The following is a 27301-nucleotide window of genomic DNA, read 5'->3' on the forward strand; positions in this document are numbered from 1 at the left end:
TCCTCAGCAGTGTGGCCTAGTAACTTCAAAATAACCATTCTGCTACTTACTAGGTGAAAAAAAATGCCAGAATCCAGCCTTCTGTATCTTGAATATACACTTTCACTAAAAAGGGACAAAGTAACACAGGATTTAGCAAAACTAAGTTAAATGTGGAATTATAAAACTTAGTCCATTTTCCTAAGCAATGGAAAGGGACAACTGATCTATTTAAACTCCAGAGAGAAAATAAAACAAAAAGAAAGGATGCAATATATCTCTTATGGATTCAGTGAAAATCAGCTGTTATTGAAATAGTGGTTAGTCATCATCAGAACTTTGTAGATCATCTTTTCTCACAGAAGGCAACAGGCTGCTCATTAATTCTTTGAATACGTGACTTTGCCAGGTGGACTCCAGGGAGAAGGCGCTTCATCCCCATGGACAGCCTGCATCTTCTTTGGCTTCTTATCAAGCTGCTCTCTCCTCTCTTTCTTCTCCTGAGGATAAAATGATGTGTCAAACAAAAAAACAAACACCAAAAAGCAAATAAACAAAAACCCCAAAAAACCAACTCCATCAACAGAAATGTTACAATTATGTTATACCTTTCTTGCGTAAAATGAAAAGTTAACATGCAATGGAGATTTGCCTTTTGGAGCTTAGTGCATCCCTCGAAGGGATTCAGCCACAAACATTGCACAGCACAACACAAGAGGTTGTACATTTGATGTCATTTACGATTAAGGTTCCTGTCTCTAGGATGGGCTGGTTTTGTGCACTAACTAAACAAAAAGATGAACAGAAAGCCAAGTGGATTAGGTACTATGTTTGTCTTGTATATAATTAGTCTCATCTTAATTACTTCTTTTTTTAAGAGGATATCTAAATCTCAATGCTAACTATGTTGTTCTCATTACGTGAGAACATTGATGCATCTTTGTAACTTTCTGTACTTATTAAATCACACTTGCCATATACTAGAACTGTGAATTAAACAATTTAATTATAAACAAATATCTAGCTTATAAATGCTGCAAGGTTCTGGGATTTTCTATTGTTTCAAACAGCAATGGGCAGTTAGGATGATGAAGGATAAGCAAGATACTTGCAATATTCTGTGCATGATTATCTAATGATTTTCAAGAGACTTGTCATTCAAAAATAATTGCAGAACTTACAGTGCCCCACTGGACAGCTGGATAAAAGGTCCTTGAGCAGCTGGCTTTCTGGCACATGAACAGTGACTTAATGCCTAGGACTAACAACTGGCATACACACCATTTGCAGTAAAGATGCAATGTGGATCTGCAGCCTTAAAACCACCATCAATTCTGCCAAATCCAGCCTTGGTCCTTTCCTCTTTTGCAGCCCATCGGCCAGAATTTTGAAGCACCAAAAAAGTTTCCTATTTTCACATGTATGGACTGCACTGCAGTGAAAGTACTGCTCCTTGAAGACAGCTGTCAGATAGCTGGCACTCTCAGACAACCCATGATTCTGTCCCTCTGAGGGACACTCTATATCCTGCAAATTCCCAATATCCTAGCAGTGCTTGCCTGTTATTTATGGGTGACAAGAGAAATATTGAGGTAACAGCAGCTAAGGGAGTAGGCTGGTAAATGGGGGTAGAAGTGTTATTGTAAAAAATGGAGCTCGAGTGGAAGTTTTGTTTTACATGTAGGCAGCAGCCAAACTGTCCTAATGCTAGCTATACCTGTGCTATGCACAAAATTTCAAACAAGCATAATGTGCACTGAAATATCAACCCTTTCAGTATGATTTTAGTCTGTGCCCTTTAGGTCTTTAACATAAATCTGAAGATCCAATTCAGTTCAGAATGTCTGGTCTTGCTAAATAAACACACAATTATTCCATGTTGTTACTAGCAAGGCTGATTAAAAGCAAGACAAGGTTTGCATGGAGAAATAATGCCCTTTATAAAACAAGTGATACGAAAGTTCATCACAGTTAGGATAATAAAAAAATATTATCTCTCTGTACAAACTGTATCTTTCTGGGTTATATGGAGTAATTGAGACAAAGTGGGCTTCTAGGACTGTAAGATTCTGACTCTTCACTGTCATCCTACACTTTTGCCTTCTTTCTCCCTCCATAGAGATCTTCCTCAGATGAACACAGCTAGGGGCTCTGGGTCTTTAGAACAACTTCAAGATTTTTTTTCAGGAATTTTTAAAAGGAACTGGTAAGTACCCTGAGGGGAAACAAGTCCGCATTATCAGTGGTATTTTTCAAAAAAAACAACAAGATACGTGCAAGCAATGCAGATAAGCTCGGGAAGAATGTGCTCTATAATGGAACACATAGATGATTCATGTTCCTGTTATGAAGTATTTGCACATACCCAGCCAACTTATTTTTACAAAAATTTAATCATATTCTACAAATCCTAGAATCTGTATTTGACATCCAAAGACACATCAGGACAAGTAATTGAAAACTCATTAAAAATAGGACTTATTGGACAATTACTTTGCAGTATTGGCAATTACTGGAGAAATCACATTACAAAGAAATGTGCATATTTTATATTTATAAAGCGCTCTTTACTCAATACATGTTGCACAACAGATTCATTTATGAAAAACCCAAACCAAAGCTAAAGCATACATCCACCTAGGAAGGAAATAAAAGTTGCTTTGGATTTTTTAATCACGTCTCAGTTTTGAGTATTTGGGTTTGAAGATCCAACTTTCATGAATGAATCCCAGTGCCAAGAAAAGAAGCTTGAGTTAATTTAACTGGTTTTTAAAAGATTAAATTTGACATGAAGACTTACTGACTTCTTCCCTGCCCTTATGTTCTAGTCCTAACTACAGTTCACATTCTCACAAGTCACAAGTGACATAAATCTTCCCTAAAATAATAGACAAGTTGTTATTTGCTCTAACAGAAGAGTAACAGAAATAGTGAAAGACGAAAACAGTAACTGTAGCTTGTCATACACTAGATCAACTCGACTGAACAGCTTGATTTCTCTGTGGAAGTTTCCTGCTCAACAGCCTAGTAAGATGAATACATTTTTCACTTACAAAATTTTAGGAAGATCACATTCTTTAGCAGTATGACTGCCACATAATAATTGAATTTTAGATAGCACAGAAGCCTTACAATGTTTAACAGGAATAACAAAACCAGCCCTATTTCTAATATATTGCAATGCCAGGAGATTAAAATTCCAATATAGAAAGTATTTTCAGATAGATCTTATTAAACCACATGAAATGAATAACCCATGTCAGCTGTTTCTAACTCACAAACCAACAAATCCATGAGACTCATCCAGTACATCATTTTCTCATGCTTTTAAACAGCTTTAGAATGCCAAAAATAGCTGTTAGGCATGCTCAACCTCAAGGTAAAATTTCAAACTTCTTCTAGGGCATTCAACCTTACTGTGTTGATCTTCAAGAATTATTTGAGAGCAGCCTCACTTCTCATCAACTTGTACTAGTTTAACGCTTAGCACATAAAATGAAGAACGTATCACATCTAGGATACTTGCTTTTCTCTACAGAAAACAGATATCAAGATCATGATCTCAAGAATAATGCAAACTAAACTGATTTGTTGTTATAAACTTTCTATGTGATTCTTTTCCATGTTCTACTCCTCAGAGTAGGTCCATGTTAATGACAAGTGTCAGACACTAGCAGTACGTATTAAGTAAAATATGATCATTTATCAAGCATAACATCTAGATTGGCTTGAAGAGTACCTGGTAAGTAGCAAGAGGCAAATACTATGAAAGAATCAAAAAAATCAGAAGCTTAAATTTCCTCAGCAATACTAAAGTATCTCAGCTCAAGATTATCCTTTTTATGTTAGTATTTTACAAGAGTTAATAGCCTTTTTCAAGGCATTTATTTCGATGATTAAAAAGTAATCTTCTCTATGCACTTATGTTATCAAACATTCACACAATAACCTCTAAAAGCATAAGTAACAGAATTTTTATTAACATAAAACCAGAACGTTTCTTATATTTTAGAAGAACTACAAGGAGATTTTTATGTCTGTTTTATTATGGTCAACACCTGGTTCACGAAAGCTGAGGATGAATTTATAATTTATTTCTGTTGAATGTTAACCAAAACATATTAGAATGCTACCCACTACATTACTCCTGTTGTATTGCCCTTCTAACAAAAATCCTCTTAGTTGAAATAACACACTTAAAAGACTTCCACAATTCTGCCCTTTGAGATTTGATGCCTGTTTATCTACCTGTAGGCAGATATCATCTCAGCTCCCGCGATAATAGATTGACAGCTTTCCGGGTGGTTTTGCCCTGCAGTTCACTGACGGTATTTTCTCTTTTACTAGACAAAGTGAGATAATATGCTGGGCAAATACGATGACAGAGCCACTACCTGATACGCTTTCTCAAACAAAAGGTGTGTTAGCTGCAAAAACCGACACAATTTCAGAAAGTAAAAATGTGAAGACTGGGGATGAGACACACCAGTCAACACTTGCACAGGGATACAGAAAATGAGGTAATGTCAGAGGTGCCTCTGCCAACCAACTCAGTACCTATCACATCCTCCAACACCTGCTTGTTTTTCAAACTGCTCCGCTCATGGAGGCACATGCATACCCATTTAGATCTGGTCATTCATCCAACTACTACAATTTGTTAATAATCCCACTGAAGTGATGACCTCGGGAATTTTTACGCAATTTGAACAGGGGAGCCTGTGCTAGGCAGCAGACTTCATTCCCCTTCGTACAGAGTACAAGACAGCAAGGAAGTCAAAGGTACAATGAGAGGTAACATTTATGCTTTGGTAAACTATGCTAATCGATGATAGTTTCAGTAAGTGGAGCTTACTGGGGCAGAGCATTAGCTGCTACTCAAAGTATAGTACTTCTTTCCTTTGGAACTAGGAACACTGATTATGCAAGAAACAATCTAAGATCAGACATTAATAATTTCACACAACTGAGCTGGACATCACTGGACAAAGGCGACCAGAGAAGACGCTTCTTACCAATGATTACAGAAATCAGAGGTATTCCAACAGCGGGCCAGACCAAATAAGATCTTAAAAGACTTAAACCTAAGACTAAAAAGGTTTGAAAAGAAAGTGAAGGGAAAACATGCAGGCTCTTGCTGTTTTATAGAGCTGCATATTTCTAAGATAGCCAAATAAAGGATGACTGTCCTTTTAAAATCTTTCCCACACCCATACATCTGCCTTCCTCAGTTCTCATCCACGCCCCTGCCCCCCGCCCCCCCCCCAAAAAAAGCCCACTTGAGACTCTGGAAAAGATTTTTTTAAGCTACTGACAGTACAAATGAATCCCTGTAAGGACCTTAACCCAGCTGAGTTGCAAGATCCCATTCTTATAAATGGCAACAGAGACCACATGTTCAGGATGCATGCCAGAAAGGAAGACAGACAACACAAGATACGGTCTCAAACTAAGAAAACCTTGAAAGTCAGTATGATGAATGAATGTATCACAGAGTAAGGATAAAGAGCACAGGTTTTTTCTTAAACTAGTAAGTCACACATCTTTAAGAAAATAATATATGCTAAGAATATTAGTGATCTCTCTTCTCTTTCCATAGCAAGACAAAAATAAAAACTGCCTTAGTATTGGAACTAGAGTACCAGATTAGTTTAATGCTCAATAACTGTGACTAAAGTACACTGTTGTAGGAAGAAATATAATTGTCACCATCAGAGTTCCACCCCTTCTAGTAAATTGAAATAATCTCAAACTCCACTACAAGTGCTTTTATCAATTTTAAGGTATGCAAGTCTCCACTTTAAATGCTTTCTTGAATGTATATGCACTCACAGTTGCAGCTGGAGATGCTCCTCGGCTTTGTACGTTTTGTGCTACGGTGAGTTGGCCCTTCAGAGATGGTTGCTCCTGACATGGAATGTCAAAAAACGAATACTAACTATGAAATTCAAAACTCTACAACATGCAGGTAGGGAGAATATATTTTCCATGATGCTAAATAATAAGTCCATCATATTTTATCATCATTTTGCTCAAGAGTTTTGAGGGAGTAGCAAGGTAATGCTGCCATCATCTGGCCTCTCATAATAGCATGAAAAACCATGAGTATTACAACACACACGATGAGTGTTCACACTCATTACTACATTGATCTTTTTGGTTTTGACAAAGTGTAAAAAAAAATAAAATACCAGCCATCTGTCATATTCTTCCACTGCCTTTTTATCTTTTTCTTCCTTCTCTGCCTGTTGTATTTCTTGCTTTCTTTTCTCTAGGATTTTTTCTACTTTCTTCTGTTTCATATATTCTTCATTTTTTTCATTCCTGTATAGTGAGAGGGAAGAACGGGAAATCATCATGTAAGAGACTAAATGCTGCATCTGTGACTGATGAACTAAATCGAGTCAAGAGATATTTTACGCATTTAATAATATACCTAGAATATATATTCAAGATCTTCAAAGGCCATCTTTATATATTATATCACCAGGATATAGATGAACCTACTACTCTATCTATTACGGCATCACCTTTTCTGTACTTCTTTTGTTCTTAATTGGTATCATTTAAGAAGTCAGATTCAAACCTTCTGTGGGTAATAGTAAGTCGGACACAGTCTGTGAAAACTCTCGGCTTGTAAACCTAACAAATAATTTCTCCAGCAGACACACCTCATTTGCTTCTGAATACATCTATGTTCATACATCGTATTCCACAAAACTTTAAGATAAAGATTTACCTTCCTTCCTATGGTTTAATAGTGAAACATGAGACTAATCACAGAAGACATTACACTACTCAATGAATTTTACTCCTTAGTTGCAGTATCTCTGCCTGGGCTTAGTCAGTAGCCTTTTGGGGAGGAAACATTGAAGTTACTAAGGTGAAAGAAGCTGTACAGCTGTTCCCATTGTCATATCTGCTCTCCTTCAGGACTGAAGAGCCTGATTGCTAGCATGCTATTATGTCTCAATTAGAAGCACATCAAGCACTCACAGACCACCTATTTCATTTATAAGCAAAGATTTGGGAAACTATGACATTCCAAAGCCCAGTGGAGTAGCACCATTTTTCAACTGCTGACACGCTGTCCCTCTTCTTCTCTGCAACCAGCTCCTCTTCTTTCTTCTTCCTGATTCTTTCAGACTGTTTTTCCTTTCTGCTTTGCTCTCTTAAATATTCTGCTTTTCTTTCTTTCCATTTTTCAAATGCCTAAAGAAAATCACAGATTCTTTAGAAATCTTAATCCTCAACTTTTTGTCAATACTTCACTTGCTTATTCTGTATTACTATTTTTTGTGATTTCTTTACATTCTAATTTTGGAATATCTGTTTGTAGCATTGCTCAGAAGTGGGTATCACTATACCTAAAAAGAATAAATTATTTTTGCCAATAAGTAATAGTTCGTTGCCAATGTATTTATATGCAGTTTATTTTACATTCAGTTAATAGAATCCAAATACAGAAAAATGCCTGTTTGTGTACAAATGTAAACATTACATACTTCAACAGAACAGAATCTAGTATGAACTTTCTTCAAAAATTAACCATGTTTAGATTTTAGAATCTAGTTTGTTTCAATCTCTTGCTGGATTATTCAAAATTATTCTCAATAATCTCCTACACCGTATCTAATACACATTTATGTACATATTTCACATCACCTTCTGTGCTGCTTCTGCTTTCTCCTCATTCTGTTCTGTTGCTTTCTTTTTCTTAAGTTCCTCAAGCCTCTTTTTTTCACTTAACTTCTTTGCTTCTATTGCTTTCTTTTTTTTCCAGGCTTCAAAAGCTGCATTTGCTTCCTCTCTTTTAACAGCTTCTTTCTAGATTGAAAATAACAGTGTATATTTAAATACACTTAAATACAAAACTATAATTGAAATAGTATGCTTTAAACTCATTGTCAAATGTAGGATTAGATGGAGCAATAAAGAAATGGAAATTTATTTGCAGACAACATTCCAAGTAACATCCAAAATTAAATTTGAACTATATAGAGTGGTTTTTTCTATGCTCATTTTTAATTTATCAAATGAGACAAACCACTCCTGCAAAATATGTGTAGAAAAATATGAAATACATGCTGAATGCTTAGAAGCAACACGTATTAAATACTTAAAAGCCAAATTTAAGAATTGTGTATGGTACTATTCAAAACACAGTCCTCTGCAGACAGGGATCTCTTGACATCTAACAGATGACAAATTAACACTTAAAATCTGAAGGGCTGAGCATTCCAGGGTCTTTGTGAAAAAACCTGAACATCAATCTAAGCAGCACACTTTTGACATACCTTACATAAATGTGTAGGGAAGCATCAGCCACGAACCCTTTACAGAAACCATAACAAGTGGGACAAGCTATTTATTGTTTCAAATCATCTTGTGCTATTTAGAGAAAACCAGACGCCTTTGAACAGCAGAGTGATGTATTTAGGTAGAAAGCACAGGTAAGCAAACTTCAGAGAATTATAGTTTGTCAATTTCTTTTTAAACAAGAACGTAAACAAACCTTTTCAATGTTGTTCCTTAGATTTTCAGCTTTCTCCTTTTCAATTCTCTTTGATTCCAGCAAAGCAGCCCTTTTCTTTTCCAACCAATTCTGTAAGAACCATTAGAAGACTTTTATACTTTTGAAGTCTTTTTAAGGTATAACAAAAAAAGTTCTGTTAAAACAACTAAATGTTATTAGACCAGCACCAATATAATGGACACCAAAATTACTCTTAATTCTTCCATGTGCTACTTAAATAACTACGCCATGTAGAAAACTAAGGTTCTAAAATCACAGCTACAAAATATGAAAAATCATCATGATCTTTAAAAAAAACACCAAAAAATGTAAGTATTACAGAAAATGGAAAAGAAGAATGGAATAAAGATTCTTATTACTTGGTATATAGCAATATTATTTACTTTTCTTGTCTCTCTTGCAAATACCTAGAATTAAACGGAATAAAATCCAACTGGGAAGAGCAAGACTTCAGGCATCCATAAAGTTTTATGAGCTATTTGCAGAATCAGGCTTAAATTTTCAAGGTTTAATTATATATTTGGTGTGCTGCCTAAAGATACAAGTATCATAAATGAAGTCTATTTTAACTTAAAAATTATGGAGACAATATAAATATTAATTTGAGGTCCTAAATTTTGTTCTAGAACCATAACAAGTATTAAAAACATATACCAATATGAACAGCATCTGTTAATGAAAGTTTTTCTCACAGAGATTAGTAGCAAAAATCTGTTGGAGCCCACAAACTAATCGTTACGAAATTCTACACAGAATCCAGAGATTATGCTTCTGGAGAAAATACTACACTTGCTTTCACTTAATGCCCACTGAATAAAACATACCAGGAAAAGAAACTTTAAACGACACCCTTATGTTAATGAAGAACTAGAAATAAAGGAAAATATTATACGTGTCTGAAAACAGTCTGATACAATAAATTATGAACCATGCTATCTGTCTCTCATCTAGCTTTTTAGTTCGTAATTTGATGAAAAGCCATAGCCAACAGAATAAAAGGATTACCACACCTGTAAGCACATGCAAGGAATATACTCAAAAATATTGACTTCAAGAAAAGAAGAGGTGTTGACTCCTGTAACAGGACTTTTATATGCATAGTTTTGTTTGTTGGTTATTTTGTTCATTTTTTATCTGTTTGTTTTTAAGATCTACCTGGAAAACAGCTGCTCGTAGACTATCTGCTTTGTCAAATTCTGTACTGTTCTTCCGCACACGTTTATTCTCCAACACCTTTAATGTTCCCAGATATTGAGATGAAACACTTGTAGCTGAAGCAACAGCTTTCACCTTTTTCTTTAAGTGCGCTGAAGACAGACACCTATAAAAACACCAAGACACAAACATAGTTATAACCTTTCCATTTATTGTAGCTGGTACCAAGTAGCGCTCCTTTTACTCCAGTGTATACTAAAATTACTGTGATTCTGGTTTTACATGTACTTGGCTGGGGATAAGGGAAAAGGAAAGGCGGAAGAAGCCCTTTTTCTTCTGAGGGCTTTACTATTGCCAAACAAGCCACCACTCAACATATTCAGAACAATAGAGTTTACAAATTCCTTATACTTTCACCTACAAAACAGCTTAAAACCTGTAAAGACATCATGGACTGGCTTCATTGGTGGCTCCAGCAGCACACACTCATAGACATTGGCAAAAGACTTGGAATCTGATCTGATCTAACCTGGAGCAAGGGTTCTAAGAACAGGCCACATCTACTAAACTGTTTTCCACAGATGGGCAGAGGTTGTCAGCAGTGAAGACAATGCTGACAGAAAATGAGAGTGAAACAGCATTGTCAGGGCATTTACACACATCTTACACTCTGCAGACTGTTACACATGGCATCTTTCTCTTACCTCTCAGATACGGAAACTTTCACATTTTGTAGAACTCTCTCCTTTGTTTCACTTGGTTTCTAAGAAACACAGAGGAAAAGTGAAAATACAGAGTCTCTCAAGCAACAGAACTAGATCAGGATGAAACAGATTTTTATAAGCTAACAAGGATGTTGGGAGTTGGACTCGGTGATCATTATGGGTCTCTTCCAACGTGAGATATTCTATGATTCTATGATGTCAGAAAAAAATGCAAGAAAGACACTCTAATATAGAAAGAGTAGAGTACAGGGTCAGAAAGTAAAAAAAACCAAAAACCAAACCACAGACAAAAAAACCCCACAAAAACCCCAAACAAAAACAAAACCAAAATTAAAAAAAACCCCAAAAAAACAAAAAAACCAAACACAAAACAAAACACAGCACACCAACCAACCAAGCTTTCAGAATGCCTCTATCTTTTTGGAATGGCAACTAGAAATGCTTCTTTATATTATGTAAAAATATAGCCTATAGTTTAGAAATACAAAGGAATAAAAATAACTCAGCTGGGCAGTGGGCTTCCCTGTTACTATATCAACACTTTTAAAACTGTTTTTAATATTAAGCTTTAAGAGTTACGTATATCTACATATTTTCTTTCTTATGATGAAGCATAAAGTGCTTTGTATCTTACCCATTATTCAAGTCACATCATGGATTCCATCCTCTGCCAGCATACATTGCCCACTCCAGTTCAGCTAACCTCACAACAGAGATTTGACATTTTCCCTTGGATAAAGGTAATTCCTTAAGATTGGAAAATGCACATTTCAACACCTCTATCTGCTTTAAATTATTTGTGTAAAAGGGATTCCCTACATCTTCTGTAAAACCATACCGAATTTGTAAGAGCCTCAGCTCTAGAAGCCAGAGATAAATTGTCAGCTTTACAAACAAGAGTTCTACACATTTAAGGTAACAACAGTAACTTTACAAAACTTTTCACAGTGCTTCAAGGACATTACTCTAAACAATGGTAAAACTGCACAAAAATAATACCTTGACAGAGTCCTTTGAAGTGTTCTTTGCCTCCCCATGCTCAGACTGATCATTCACTGATGCTTTCTGTGTTGTATCAGTTACTATTTGCCCTTCTACTATTTTCACCATTTCATCTGAACTGCCATCTGTTGACTTCTCTAATTCCTTTGTTTTCTCATATACTGTGGTCTTCATTACTTCTGTCACAGAAGGGGATTTTCCACTATTGTCCTCTACTTTCAAGTCACTGGTGCTGGTCTTCTTCTGATCTGGATCTAATGGGAGAAAAAGGATTGGGAGGACACATTAACAATACTAAGAAATTATGAAATTTTGTTATTTCTGTACTAAAAACATCTGTTTATGAAACATATTATTAAACCTGATAGAATTGTACTGTACTTACATGTAAGACTGGAGACTTACAGTACTTGTACTGTATTTACATGTAAGACTGGAGTATCAACTGGAGTTTTAACAAATGTTACAGAATGTGTGAGCATGGCAAAGGGAAAACTTCCCGTCTGCCTCACCACCCAAAACATGGTTCTAGTGCAGAAACCAAAAGCAAGAGCCATTGCGATGACAGCCAAGAGTCTTCTCTTCTGATATCTAGCAAACTAATGAAGTCTGTATGACAATTTGGGTAACAAAAACTACTTTCATTGTGTGGTGTTTTTCAGGGATGCAGGGCACATGAGGAAATAACGGAAAGATTTAAACAAAGCATCACCTCCATTTAAATGCATGCCTAGGTTGTGAAATTGTCATTTATGAAACACTTTATTAACAATACTTAAAAACATTTTATCAGATCTAACTGCCATTAATGCAGAGACCTAAATTTGCAAAACAATTCAGATACAAACCAAAAAAGGCCATGGTAAATTCCAAATTACAGTTTTCCACAATTTTCTGATACTTAAAAGAAGTATAAATTGTGCACGACAGATTAACTCCGAGTTACTTGAAGAAAGGAATATCATTGGTGACAATCTATGAAACTTAACCTAGATTTACAGTGACGAAGGTAAGTTTGAGGTCACAAGGAGAATTCTGAATGTATATGAACGATTTTCTATCCTCTGTTGATATGTAAACTTTCATATTTTACTTTATGCTTATGAGATAGTACAACTGTATTTAAACTGTAGGTATCAGATACTGCACAACTCTAATTAAGATGCAGCACTTAGTGCACAGGACGATGGAGCAGCAGATTTACTGCTGCTGATGAGCACTTTAGAGTATGAACTTCCCAGAACTTCATTTGCAAACCAGATTGGCTCTGTTTGCAAAATGGATACAAAATACTAACCTTCCCGTGGTGCGCTGAAAAATGTCACATAAAGCCTACGAGTATTATTATTGTGGTTCCTTTCTTGATGGTTCAAGCTATATAAGTTTGATTGGTCTGCTTGAAATTCTTACCCCTGCACACTTCAGGATCATATTTAAACACTATTTTCCAGTCTCTTTTCCTCCACTTTTGTTGCAGACTCCGTATCGTTGTTTCTACATCCTCCTTTGTCCTGACAACATCACCCTGATCATTCTCTTCATCTTATGCTGTCCCTGCACTTGGAGAATCTACCCATTCCAGTGCTCTGATGCTCATATCCTTTTCCCCATACAAACTCTCCTTAGACATTGTTTCATTAATGATGCCTAAACGCATCAAGCTATACCAAACAAGTTTTCTCATCCAAGGTATCAACAAACTATAAGAACTGAAATCAAACACAGATCTAAGCATATTTGTTATTTATTTCTCAGAACATTGCCAGAGTTTTCAACTTCTGTTCACACTTCTGCAAAATATTCAAGCCAAGTCGTATCTTTTATCTCACTAAGCTGCAGTGTAAGGACATTATATATGTCATACAGCATTTTTCTTGCTGCATCTGCCAGTCTATGTTACCTGTTACAGTCCCGCACACAGCAAATTACCCACCAGCATGATTCCCTTAGCAAATTTAAAAAGGTGTCTAACAGCCTATTCCAGTGCTTTTCAAGCTGGGGTCTGTACATTTTTTTGTAACCAGTCTTAGAAAGGGGACTCATAAAATAAAGTTCAATGGATACTGCTGAGAAGCCCATAGATTTGATATTTCATAACAGGTCTGCACATCCCCTAAGAACAGTTAAGGATTCACAAATACAAAAAAATATAGAAAAGTGCTACCTAGTTTGTATTAAACTTTGTGGAAAAGGTACAAGAAGAAGTGAAATCTACCCTAGTCACGTTGACTGTGTAAGAGGAAATGAAATTAAAATTACTTGTTTTAAGTCTCAAAGATGCTTAGACGATGCATTCACTTGACATAAGTCAAAGTACAAAAACCAAATTATCAAATTTTAATCTCTTCCTCTCCATTCCTAGGACGCCTCCAGGGCCAAATTTCTCAATACCTGGGATGATACTGTACTTGGACATAACCGCAAGAATGAGGCTGGGCCATTCTCAAAACCAGAACAGAAGGAGACACAAGGGCATGAGAAAGATACTAAAAGAGAGCAGAAAGGAAATTAAGGATGCCACTGATTTTTAAGAAGACTTGTACTGGACCATTAGATATTACTAAGGTATAAATTATAACATTTATCCGGTTGTGGGTAACTAAGTTCTACCTTTTGCAGGTGGTGCTTCTCCACACATCATTAAATTGGAGTCTCCAGATCTTTCATTGTGGGAAGTAAAATTAGTGGAAAATGGTGGTGAAGTACTTTCTAGCCATGGACCCTTAGATCAGAAAGTGACAAATAAACAAGTGAGCGATTAAGAATGAATCGGAATAATTTAACTTGACTTTATGATACTTCGATAGAATACTTGTTTGAAACTCTCTAGGAGAAATAAAATTCTTGTTTCACATTTGGAGAAATAAAATCCATCAGCACATAAAGCTGCAAACCATCACAAAATCCTGTTTCTACTTATGTTCTGTTATCTGCCTCTCATCATAAGAATGCTACTGGCAAAGACATTTCTTCACACTTTTTCTTCCAGAAAATTTTGTCAGCTAAATAAAAGTTAGTTTCAAAAATGTCTACTGTAGATGGGGGGGAAAAAAAAAAAAAAAAAAAAAAAATCACTCTCTTACTTCAGGACCAGGGCTTTCAGCAATCAATTTTTTCTTGGGCATGGCTTGTGTATTCAGAGTAGTTAGGGATGATGGTGCCGAAAACGAAGACAATCCTTTTCTAGACCTTGTCCTTCCTTCTGACCTTTTAAGCTCATTGTCTTCCACAGGACCACTTTTTCTCAAAATACTTCTTGGTTGAGGTAATGGTTTAGAACATCCATCTAACAAAAGAATGTGGATATTCTCAAATGAAAATAAATATTATAGTTTCAGTTATGCCTAGTTAAAGACATTCCAGTCTGGAATACCATTTTGTCAAGTTGGAGTCAACTAACTAACATCTCAGTTAAATGAGCTATTTAAATAACAGTACAGCTGTCTTCAATACAGAGAGTTATATAAAGAGTTACAGCCACTTTTTCAGGAAGTTCAATGAAAGTTTTAAAGCTTATAATTTAATCTCTAAATAGACAATTTATTATCTCTGTGTATATATTGAAACTACACTCAAGAGCTTATCTACAATTAGAGTTTTCATAAATATAGAAGAGAGCACATATCTAATACAGCACTGTTGTAAGAAAATCTTTTTGCTAATCTGCTTGTCCCTTTATCTACTAGAGAAGACACAGAGTGAAAACTGCTTTTCCCCACATGCTGCAGAATAGAACAGCCTTGGGTAGGAGGAGACACCATGAGAAATGCAGTCAGAGAGGAGGGCTTTCAGTATATTTCTAGCTTTTTCAGTGATGTCTCTGTTCCCTCCCCAGGGCCATCACTGGGCAGCAGAACCACCACACACCAGTTTCTTACAGATTCCTACCCTCTGGCTCCTCATCCTCCTCCTATTTGGTAATCCTGTCTTCTTCATGTTTTCACCCCCCTGCCCTGCCACGAACAAGATCAAGCCATACAACAGCTTTCTACCTGCCTTCATCTTTATGTATGCCAGTCCACACAGAAATATGTATCTAATTCTGCACGTTGCCATGGAAGCATTTCTTATCAAGTCCTAGTTCATACAAATCTGTTGCAGGAAACGGGAGAATGTCCAGGCCCATCCAGCACACTCAGCTGCACAAACTCTAATTATATCATTACTGTGAAGTTTAGAGAGCTACGAGGTCACAACAGTATTCCTAAAGTGCACTGACAGTTCTTCCATGCAGTAAATCACAAGAAAAAAATCAATGGAGCAGAAAAAGCTGATGAAGCTCTGGATAGTCACCTCCTCTGTTGGACAGAGATCAACTTGTCTAAGAAAAGAAAGTTTACAATGGCTGACTACTGAAGGCAATATGTCAGCATCACTGTACTACTTAGAGTCACACGAAGAAAAGGAGTACTTCGACTTTTTTCTGCCAGTTTAAAACTACATAGGCATACTGGCCATGAGAGGGAGGCATCTGCAATGCCCAGCTGCACAGTCACATATCTAGTACTTTGGTGCCATCACGTGGGAAGAAAAAAAGGAGCTGATATCGTTAATCATGCTCTACCAATTTCAAAGTTGTAATCTTCCATCACAGGTAATAACCAGTCATAAATTTATCTCAACATGAAACAGGACAAATCATTGTCCTATTAGGAAGTAGATAAAAAATATGAAGTCTTTTGACATTTTAAATTTGCAAAAGAAAAGTCAATTAGCAGAATTCCAAGTTCTGCTTTGCACATGAAAAATGAATTAGCTATAATTACAATGAAACATTAAAGTTCTTTTTTTACATGTTTTGACTATACATCCAAAACGGCTCAGAATCTTCGAAGCCAAAGATCATTTTAACTTTGTGATGATAAGAAGTCTACTGTTCATAAATGTTTTGGTTACAGCTCATTTTCTGACATTCTATTACACTACAGCATCACGACTCGAACAGGCTATTTGCGAACACTGTGGTCCAACTTCAGTGGTCAAAGAGAAAGGGTGCCTGTTTAAGGACCTTTCCATTACAAGGTACACGGATGTTGTGGACACTGTGTGCATATGGCTTTCTGCACTATACATTTGCAGAGGAGGCAACTCTGTAGCCCTACCACACCTTCCATGGACATGCACTGATAGACAGCTGGACTTTCAGTACCCAAACAGATGTTTTTCATCTCCTGAAAGGAAAAGGCAAATAGGAGCCTCCTGCTACTTGACCCACACTGGTTCAGTTCACCCCCGGCAGCCGGAGGTTATCAAAACGTGTCTTTTTAGAAGAATACTGAATAGGTTCCCTGCAAGCCAAAGCATCCGATACTTAACACAGAAAATAACCCAAATTACAACACTTTAAAATATTGTAATATGGCTGAGCAAGTAGGAGCAACAACATTCAAATGCTTTCTTTTCACCTGATGCTGAAGCATTTCTTGTTTTGCGCTCTCGTGGCTTTGGTATTGGTTTGTTTCTCTCTTGATTTCTTTTTTTCTGTAGTTCACAAATAGGTAAGTCATTACAGTGCTGACTTTCACCATTACCACATGGTGCTTCTTCAGCAGCTGAACACTCTTGATTATTTTTTCTGTTATCACCCTCATTTTGACTTTCCAAACACTCTTCTTCACCATCTTTTCTGTCATCCTGTATGTTTTCACTTTCTAAAAGCATCGTTTGGGGAAGCTTCTTTTCATGAAAGGATAAAGTCGAGTCATCAGCAGCTTCTTTTTCCAAATCTGCTGCTTTTTGCGAAGCATAATCATCTGAGGGAGGACTGTCAACAGCAACCGATTTCTTAGTGCTTTCAGCACCTGAATTCATTTCATTAAGTTCTTTTCCAGTACCTGAAAACAGCACATTATCAACTTCCATTTGAGAGAAGTAGAAAAAAGGGGTCAGAGAAACTACATCTTCTATTATTTAAAAGTATCTTTCGTATAACACTCTCCTGACTTAAAGCTTCTGAGCACTTCTCTTTCCACACCTCTGATCTATGCAAAGCCACCAAACTAGATCTTTATTCTACTTCCTTTCCTGTCATCTGTTTCCATGGACCAGATCCAAAGAAAATATTTCAAATATTCATGGTTAATTCTTATCTGCCATGCAATTTAAAACCCTTTTAAACACCTATGTTTCCAAGGCCATGAGAAGTGGAAGCAAGTCAACAAGAACAAAGCTAGGCACCTTTCCTTACCAGAATCCAACCTCCCCTTCTATTCTATTCATTTCTGTCCTATCTGAAATCTACTAGAAGATACTCAAGGGAGATACCTGCTCCAATGCTAAGGTTCACATGTTTAACAATCATAGTTTTATCTTCCTGTAGCCTGTTATTTCTAATTGATTTTATTTCAGAGTTCAAATGCTTCAGGAAGATGACAAAAGAATGTCATGGCAACTGAGTAGCATATTTAATGCAGGAGGAGCTTTTTTAAAAATCTTTTTGGAAAAGGGAAATTAAAGCATCCCATGAACTTTCAAAAGATGTTTCAGATTTGAATGAAAACCAGGACACAGAAGTCCTTTTAAAAATACATTATGAGATTTAAGATTCTTATTTCCCTTAACATGCAGCACCATATAAAGAGGAAGAAGAGCCATTCGGCCAATCTCGTTAAACTTAACGTAAACATTAGCAAATATCAAATGCATCCTGGCCCAAGAAAAAACAGCCAGATCAGACTTGCTCCTGGTTTGTGTACACTGCCAGGCAAGAACGCTCTGCAGTGTGTCCCGCAGCCCTTATTCGCTGATTGTCCAGACTGGGAAAACAGTAAGACGACAACAGCGCTTCCCTTCTGCCCGTGTCCACTTCCATTCACAGTACTGTGCGCTACTGTCTCAGCCAGGTGTAGAGAAGCAATACGGCCAAGGAGTAAAACTGGGCATCACAACTGTAGGAAACAGCACTGACTGTCTGGTCTGGCAGGTTGGCACCACCACTGATTCCACTGGGACTCTTGCTCCCAACTTGGAAGAGGAGGACCAAGTGATTTAGAAGTTGCTAAAACATGAAATCTTGGAACATTAAATCATATTGACTCACTAAGATTCTCTGTGATCTAGTAATGACTTTAAAAAGGGAAGAACCCTAAGAAAAATACTTAATTCTCTCTTACCGTTTAACGTGCCATCTTTGTCACTCTCAAAGTCATCTGAGTATTCGGCTGTTTGCTCCCTTGCTGCATGAGCAGAGAGTGCCTTTTGTCGCTCACCCTGAAACGGTTTCACAAATAACTTTTACACAGAAGATTCACTTCTTCAAGTCGAGCACCAATTCCTCCCTCCCACACGTACATCAGTAAAACTGAGCAACAGAGATTAATCCGTTTAACTGAAAATTATTGTGAAGGGTAAGTATCACCATGTGACACACTGTGTGACGCCTTCCCCCCCCCCGTTACATGTTCTGATGGGCAAGAGCACAGCAGAGGGGCCTGCGCAGTCACGGTGTCAGCGGGGACCAGGGGCTGCCGCTTCACCCACTGCTGTGGTACAAGAACCTGCAGCAGGTGGCGGGTCCGAAACAATGGAAGAACTCCACAGAAGCCACCACCGGTATTCTGGACTCTCTGCCGCACAGCATCACAGACGCGCCGCCTTTACGCGGGTTCTGAAAGCAACTGGCCTTACTTACAGGTTAAAAACACATTATGAAATGCAGCAGTGTCTCCCGACCCTGAGCCACACACCACTGCGGGCTTGAGGGCAGGTTCTTCCACACGAACACGGGTTTTGTGCTCTGCCGGTGCTCGGCCAGAGCCCCGTTGGCGGCACCGTCAGGACGGGGGAGCCCAGGCCGTTCCCGCCTTAGGGCGACGTTACGCACGGGGAGCAGCTCCTCGTGTCCACGCAGCGGCAAACCTGCTTCCCCGCCTTCATCTGGAGCGCGAATCGGCTTTGTTTTTTCCGTGTGTTGCCTTTGACAGCACGTCACTCGTGGTCGCGGAAACCTGCTCGCACACGAACGCCACCGCTCCCCGAGCCCCGGCGCGGCGCCCCCCGCCCGGGCCCCGCCGCCGCCGCCGCCGCCGCCGCCGCCGCCGCCGCCGCCGCCGCCGCCGCCGCCGCCGCCGCCGCTCACCTGCAACGCGCTGCGCCGCCCCACGGCCCGGCGGCCGCTGCCCTTCCTCGGCATGGCGGCGGCCCCTGCAGCCCGCCTGGCAGCGCCTGCGCCCGCCGGCCGGACCTGCGACTGCCCCGCGCGCCGCCCCGCCCGTCGCCTGGCAACGCCGCCGGATAAAGGGCGGCGGCCCGGGCCTGCCGGCTGGGGGGGGTTGCACGTTCGAGCGGGTGGGAAGGGGCGGTCGTGGCGCCCTGCTCTTGAGCCGAGTCCAGTGAGCTCCAGCCTCTCACCCCAAACCTTGAGTCCCTCTGTTTTCCATCGGCACACGCACAGCTGTTAGGGGACGGCGGTGTGCAGGCGCATCTATGCGTCAAAACTGGGGCCTTCTGCCAGCCCTGAGCAACTTTCTTACCTGGGCCAAAGTGAGGCTTCGCCCATGCCCTCCAGAAGCCAACTGAAGATGACGGGATTTATTATTTACGCTCTTATCCTACATGTAACCCACATAGCTGTTACCACAAGGCAGATACATGGACATGTATGCCACTCAGGGCATACCATCGCAATAGGAGACAAGAGTGACAACAGGTTCATCAACCCCACTCTTATGGTCAGTTAATTGCCCCAAACTTCCCACTCGGGGATTTAAGTGCTGACGTGTACAACGCTTTCCATAAGGAACAACCTCATTTCAAGTGCTCTCCAAAGTCTCATAGCACCTGCGCATTAATCTGAATGAATTTTTAGAGATGAAGGAATGGCGGTGGTGTCAAAGTAAATCACCTGGTGCTTCCACCTCCTCACACTCCTTGTTCCGCCCAGAGGTGGCTGTGCAGCACACCTGGCGAGCAGCACGCACCTCGCGCCTCGCCCAGCAGCGCCGGTCCCTGCAGAGCTGGCTGTCCTGGAGACCAGCTGCCCGCTGTGTGAGCAGTGATGGAGGCCACCAAACCCCGGGACGCTCTGGGAATGTTGATCTCGTGCATCAAAAGAAAACTGTTGACTTCAGGACCATGTACAGATACAGACAACTCTGTTCTTCCTCCGGTTTAACTGCTTGTGATCACCCATTTTCTAAAATAAGATTAAGTGCTTCAGTTGTCATAGTGATAATAAAGAACTTCTGACATGCTCTCTGTACTGGTGTTATATTTGCATATATTAACCTTCCCCAAACACCTTACATTTTTACATGTTGTGCACAAGGAAATCTCTCTGACAGAAACAGGGAGACACTACGTAGGACAGAGCCCATAGCCTTAGGACTTGCTTGCCTCTTGTTTATTTATGTGGGGTTACATTTTAAAAGCAATGCAGTTACATAAAGGCCACAACGCACCTGAGGGAAAGAGGCCCTGAGTTCTAACGAGTAACCTTGGGTTTAAACTAACAATTAATTGTGAAACATTGTTGATATTTAGGTATCATCTGTGAGCAGCTCCTTGCTTTGTTTACCTATATTTCTTTATGACCAGTTAATGCTTGATCTCCTGATTATTCATGCCTATTTGTTGAGAGTTATGCTTGATGCACATTTTTTCTACTGTATTCACATACAAAAGTCTTAAATTTGAATCTATGCTATTCCATCTCTCTGTGAAACATGAAATTGGACATACTTGTTTAGAATTTTTAAATAAAGTCAAAATATATGTATTCTTTCTGTGTAATTAGCAATTCCTGTTAAAAGCTAAATTATGTCCATGTTACAAACACTTGAGCTGCCCATTTTATTAAATTCCAGAAGGTGGCAGCAAAATATTTAAAAATTTAATTTTTTTTTTTAATGTCCACTTTATTCTAGCTTCTTTTACATTACCGCTGATGTATATGGGATTTTTTTAAAAGACATTGTGTTCATTTAGATCAATGTTCCAGCCTTGCATACACTATATAGAAGGACAAAGTTTTGTTTTCAACTATTATGTTGTCTACATGAGTCAGATAATCAGACCTAACATCACCTGTATTATTAAATATTCAATGGACTGGGTTGGTGGAATGTGAAAAAGAAAAAATCAATACTGTTAGCACTGAAGAACTCAAAATGTGTGAAGATGTTTTTGTCAAAACAAATGAACATCAGGTTTGCATCTTCTAGTCTTACCTCAGGCAAAATTCTCATCGAGACCTCCTGATGTGAATGGGATTTATGCCTAAATATGAATGTAGGGCTCTGAGTATAAATAGAAAGGCTTTTAAAAGTCTTGCTTAAAAAATTAAATATGAAGGCTTATTGAGAACAAAAAGCAGAAGATTTCATGGCATGAAAATGAGGATTAAAATCTGTTTTTTAATCAATAACTGGTGAATGTATCACAAGTATGAACTGGGCAATGAAATGTATGTTTGAAGGTGAAGTTGCTCTTTTTCTCTCAAGTATACATGGAGCATTGAGAAAAATACTCTAAATAATCCCAGCAATTATATTAATTTGGCTAAAATAAATTTAGAGGTAATATTTAATTCTGCTGCCCAAATGCATGTTAATCTCTGCCATGCCCAGAAGCTTTTTAAAACAAGCATCAAAAATGCAGTCTGCAATTGGATGTTACATTCAGAAATCAGTCAGGTATGATGAGTTTTTCGGATGGCTGGCTCATATGCATATAAACAATTTCCAGAAGTGATTTATTTTATTCATGCGGCTACAGTTTGTAAGATTGAGTTCAAGGTTTCCTTTGAACAAATGACACATAGATTAAAGATTCTAAAATTATATACCTCAAGTGTATAAAAGCCCTTACTCGAGAGAAATGGTGTTCTGCTTACTTTGGTATTCCTTCCCAAAGTCAAAAGTTATACTTGAAAGGAGACTTAACGGCATGACAAAATGCCCGAGTTAGTGTACATTCCTGTAGAAAATTATTTTTGGTGTTGGTTGTAAGGGTCTCCACTCATAAATGAATGACTCTTCCTGTTCTTGACATCACTGGGAATTAGATATTTGGCTACAAGTGCATCTGGCTCTTGGATTTTGCATATGCATTGGTTTAGCAGAGTAACATAGTCAAGGGGTCAAGTAGCTTTTTCAATTTTAAACAACACTGAGATCTTTTACCTGTGGGTCACTCTCCCAGACATTTTCAAGCACAAACATTAAAAATTTATCTTCTCACATTTTCCTCCCAGTTCATATGAAATCATCTATTACAGTGTATTCTACAATATTTTGCAGGGCTATGCCTGTTCTGCCAAAATATGCTGTTCGGTTTTTTTGCTTGTCTGGAAGTAAAACCAGAAATATAATCAACTTTATACCTTTTGGGTTATATGGGCTGGGGAAGTCACATGCCTACACTGCAAGTCATCCACTACAGACACCTCTGAGCTGCGCTTGACCTTTGTTATCTCAGCTAGTGATATCTATAAATGTGCTGTCATGGAAATCAGGTAGAAACCCATGTTGTCGTCAGATTCATCCTCTCACTTTTATATCTTGATCCTGACTTGTAAGTAGTTGAAGAAGACACTGTCAGGATAAGGAGGTATGCAAGCTTCTCTTAGCAGATTCTTGCTCTCAGGCATATTACCAGGGAACTTGGATTTAATGGATTTAATATATACAGAAGTAAACATAGATGTTGAAGGAACAGACTGCAAAACTAGGCCAACAGAAGGGGCTGATTAAGATTAATAAATTTAAGACAACTTAATTTATATAGCGGTTTATGAAAAATGCATATATTCCTGACTGGTTAATTTATTCCTGAGCATTAGAATGAGAAGCAGCAGATGGAGGTAGATATTCAAAAAGGAAAAAAGGTGTGTGTGTGGGGGAAGGCTCCTGTCTTTTTAAAGTTATTTTAAGCTTTATTTTTTAAGCTGCCTTTTTTTGTTAGTAGTACTCGATGTGATTTTAAGGAAATGCATTGGAACACAGAAGAATGAGACACAGCTGTCTCAGTGTTGTGTTTGGTCTTAATAACAGCCAATGAACTTTTCAAACAGGCAACGCTTGTATGTGTTGGTGACAGCAGATTAGACTTCCTGTAAGGGGAGTCAGAAAATGCAAACCTTCTCACATCAAGTGGAGTCATTTTGTGTGCAAATGATTCAAGCTCCTGCTATCTTTTGTATATAGAAACGTTTTTCTTTAAAGTCCTGCAGATGTGAGCTCTGGTTGAATAAACACCTTTGATAGAAACCTTGCAGACCTGCAATTTCATTAAACATCTCTCCCTGTCGAGACATCTGTGCCTAATTCTTTAGCTGTGTCTAATTCTGTAGCTGTGTCTAATTCTGTCAGGAAAAGCCAACAGCTGTTAAGTGCTGAGCAGTAAATCAGGCCTTTAATGTTATGGCACATTTCATGGGGAGAGGAAGAACGCTTGTCAGGTTTTCACCTGCGTGTTTGAGAAGTGTCAGGACTCCAGCTGCTTCCACCTGCAGGATCAGCAGCGAGGCGGACGCAGGGCCTTGGGTGGAAGACTTGGACAATGTCCCGCAGCCTTCCAGCCCCAAGGGACAAGAAGTCTGACATCATTAAAATTAATCAGAGAAAATGGATGCAGTAAAAGGCCAAATTAAATTGCTTTGTGGTCAGAAAGATTGACTGACTAATTCTCACCGACAATAACAATGTCTGCTCCTGCTCTTTGCGTCTATATTCCTCCCTTGTCTCCTTTTAATTTTCAGTGCTATTCTAGTTACGCAAGGGCAAGAAGATTTAAAGGATAACAGAGGTGCCAGGTCTGATCTTGCTGTTGTTATCCTAATGAAAATAGAACTTTATGATGCAAGTAGCTTCAGCAAGTAAAGATGTATGATTACTTGAGTAAGTGTAGCAAAACTAAGGCCCATTGAGAGCACACTGACTGTATTGCTTAATCTTTTAAAATTTATAATTGACGGAATTATTACCCTCATTTTGTGTATGTAGGAGCAGGAGCTGTGCTAGTGACACAAAGACATGTAAAAATTCTATTTTGGTGTAACTTCAGAGGATTTCTATAGTCTAGTTTTCACTAGCTTATGCTCCTACCCAGTAAAAAAAATTCAGACATCCTAAGTGAGAGCTGGTACCCATCAGAGGCAGTGTTGCACAGGAAGCAGAAGGATCTGAAGAACATCCATGGTGTTTCACTGGTCTATAAAAGGTTTAAGCATTTGCTAACGGCTGCCCTTTGTGGTTCTTTTTTTAGTAAAGGATCCATTCCATGGCATTTTTTCTCCATACACTACAGGCAACAAGTGTATTTATGATAACACAGTAGAGATAACTACAACAGACCCACTTCCAAAGAAATATGTAGGTGACTGTAACATCTAGTTGGGCGTTTCCTGTTTCCTGTTTAGTATATAAAGGGGTAGATCACTGAAGAACTTGTAGATTGGTCCCCTGGTTTTCTTAGCTTCAGATGCACTGTACTTAGCTGCTCCTGTAAAAGAGAGCCATTTTAAGGGAGGACACTTTTGTACCCTTTTCCCCTTTCTAGGCCAGCCAACATGTGTCCACTGGGCATGGCAGGGGCTGCAGGCTCAGCTCTACAGTGGCGACACCAGAGAGACCTGCAGAATACAAGCTCCAGACTTTGTGTAGTTCCTATGGAGACCGTGCTACGCTATATTTTTCTTGTGGATTAAGGATTATATTGACTTGCCCTACTATTAATATTGTTGTGTACTTTTATGTCATCTCTACAAGGGCTATGGAAAGAACATTTCATTCAGACTTGTTAAAAAGTGTTGATTAACCCCAGCACTTGGAATCAAATAATCCAACTTAGTAATCTGGAACATTAAATCAAACTCCGTATTTGCAAAAGAAGCTTAACAGTTCATCTTTTCTTGTTCTCCATGTTTCCTTCCTTCCTTCCGTCTTGTGACTTAGTTTATAGCCCCTGTAACTGATTTGAAATTTTGCAGCTGTTAAGATTACTGAGCTTTGGTTTAACAGCAAATGTCATCAACCCAAATCTGTGCTTCCAGTGATCTTTCCATTTACTATTTCTTTTTCAAATTGATTAGTCATCGGTTTAGGGGATTATCTAAAGCTACCCTAAGCCTGGTTCTCTGTGCCAGGGCTCTTCAGCCTCTTTTGTCAGAGGAAAATCCCAAACGGAAACTAATGGGCAGTCCAGAGACCCATAGAGGGTGGGAGAGGATCCAAGTGCCCAACCTCTGTCACAGGAGGGAATAAGGGAGAGAATAGCAGCATCTCAGTGCAGAAGGATCTGGGCTGGACGTGGTGGGAAGGAAACAGCACAACGGGGTGGGAGAGGATAACTGAGCTCTTTATCTGAGAGTATTTTTGACTCTGTACTCTTCAGGAAGGAGATGGTGCCTCCTCTGAGTAAGTTTTCATGCATGTGTAGTTCTATATTATGTGATGGAAATTGCATTTTCTGTTACATAGGACCACCCAGGCTGTTTGGGGAAGTGGGAAGGAGAGCTATTTAGCTTTGGTACTGTGGGGTCATGCTAACAGCTGCACTGTTCCATTCCTGAAGAAAATTCAGTCAGCAGTAACACTGGTATCTCTTGCCAGCAATGCCTTATGCCACAAGTATATGTTCTAAATGTCTGAGGTGCATGCAAACATTTCTAGGTACAAACCCAACACACTGAAGCATTACAAACAAAGATTAATACTTGAAAATGGTATTTTAAAAACATATCTGTAGGACCATTTGTAACATGAACTTTCATCACCAATTTTAATTTCTTCATTTCAATACATGTACCTTTAAGAGGACAGTGGCTGATGCTGAACCTACTCTTTCCTGATGTTGAAACAAGTGGTTTAAAAACTACTTGCAACCTGACAGTAAACCCATATATGCATACACATAAATTCATACCACAACATCTATCTAAGCACCTGACTGCTTACCTGTCTACTTAATCATTGGGCTCCCTGTGTTGAAAACAGATCCTGGAATACTTCATGAGAGGAACCAGCATGATCCTTTTCATCTGTTGCTTATGAATTATCCATAGTATAGCAACTGCACTTCCCACCAATGGTATTTTCTGAAGCTTTATAGTTCTATAATGTTGCAAGCTTTAGATGCAAAATTAACAGGCAGTATCAACAAAGCAGAGTGCATTCACCCAGCCACTAAAACTCTTTTCCTGATAGTAGAGCTGTGAGTTATGAAAGCCATTTCATGAAAAAATACAGCTGGGAATTGCATGTAGCTTTGTATCAAAACATTATTTTTTCCTGTAGAGGAAGAATAACGGAAGGCAGATCAAGATGAGGTAATGATCACACACTGATCTTTTTCTGCAATTTTTCGAAGTTGAAATGTTTCAAAAGAACTCTTTTTGCTAATGATGTGAGAGACACATTTGCATTGCAGTAAATTGCTAAATGGATTGTGCAGTGTTTTTCTTAGGCAAGACTGTTGCCTCTTTCTTTTAGGCTTCTTCTGGTTTTGTTTTTGGTTTTGTTTTTTCCAAATACACAGTTACCTAATTCAAATAAAATATGCCAACTGTATTTCTAAATCATCTAGGGAAACACCATGCAACTCAGACACTGCTAATAATAAGCAGCACAGTTCACTTCACGGTATCTCTTGAATAGTGGTGGCACTGACAGATGCTGATGGCTTACTACACAGGAGTACCTACTACAGATCTAATAGGATTATGTCTAGCACCGTCTACTTAGGTTTTTTTTCTCATTTTCTCTTCAAAATCACCAAGACATCCTTGGAAATCAGTGGGGATCTACCAAAACCAATCTCTTTCCTTCTAACTTCTTGTTCTAATTTGTGTGGCCAGCTGCTGAAAGAAGGCCCTTGTAAAAGTCCTGGGCTTTTTCCCTCTTTTTCGTACATTCCAGGCAGCATCTAGCTCATTCAAAAAAAGAGGAAAATCTCCAGTAATGCGATG

The 27301-nt window shown here is 38.6% G+C and overlaps 1 protein-coding gene across 1 annotated transcript in view; it reads right to left on the reverse strand.

Moving 5' to 3' along the window:
• Positions 1 to 331: 331 nt before the first annotated feature.
• Positions 332 to 27301, reverse strand: part of MAP9 (microtubule associated protein 9) — a 44233-nt gene continuing 17263 nt past the window's right edge. The window contains 13 exon segments of the mRNA XM_065634885.1: positions 332 to 479; positions 5812 to 5886; positions 6171 to 6303; positions 7046 to 7191; positions 7645 to 7806; positions 8495 to 8584; positions 9671 to 9836; positions 10375 to 10433; positions 11395 to 11651; positions 16803 to 17231; positions 18510 to 18606; positions 19475 to 19641; positions 19644 to 19819. Coding sequence (XP_065490957.1) covers positions 360 to 479; positions 5812 to 5886; positions 6171 to 6303; positions 7046 to 7191; positions 7645 to 7806; positions 8495 to 8584; positions 9671 to 9836; positions 10375 to 10433; positions 11395 to 11651; positions 16803 to 17231; positions 18510 to 18606; positions 19475 to 19641; positions 19644 to 19819 — 2077 coding nt within the window. The 3' untranslated portion in view covers positions 332 to 359.

The sequence above is a fragment of the Caloenas nicobarica genome, chromosome 4 (assembly GCF_036013445.1).
Source record: "Caloenas nicobarica isolate bCalNic1 chromosome 4, bCalNic1.hap1, whole genome shotgun sequence".
Classification (NCBI taxonomy): Eukaryota; Metazoa; Chordata; class Aves; order Columbiformes; family Columbidae; genus Caloenas; species Caloenas nicobarica.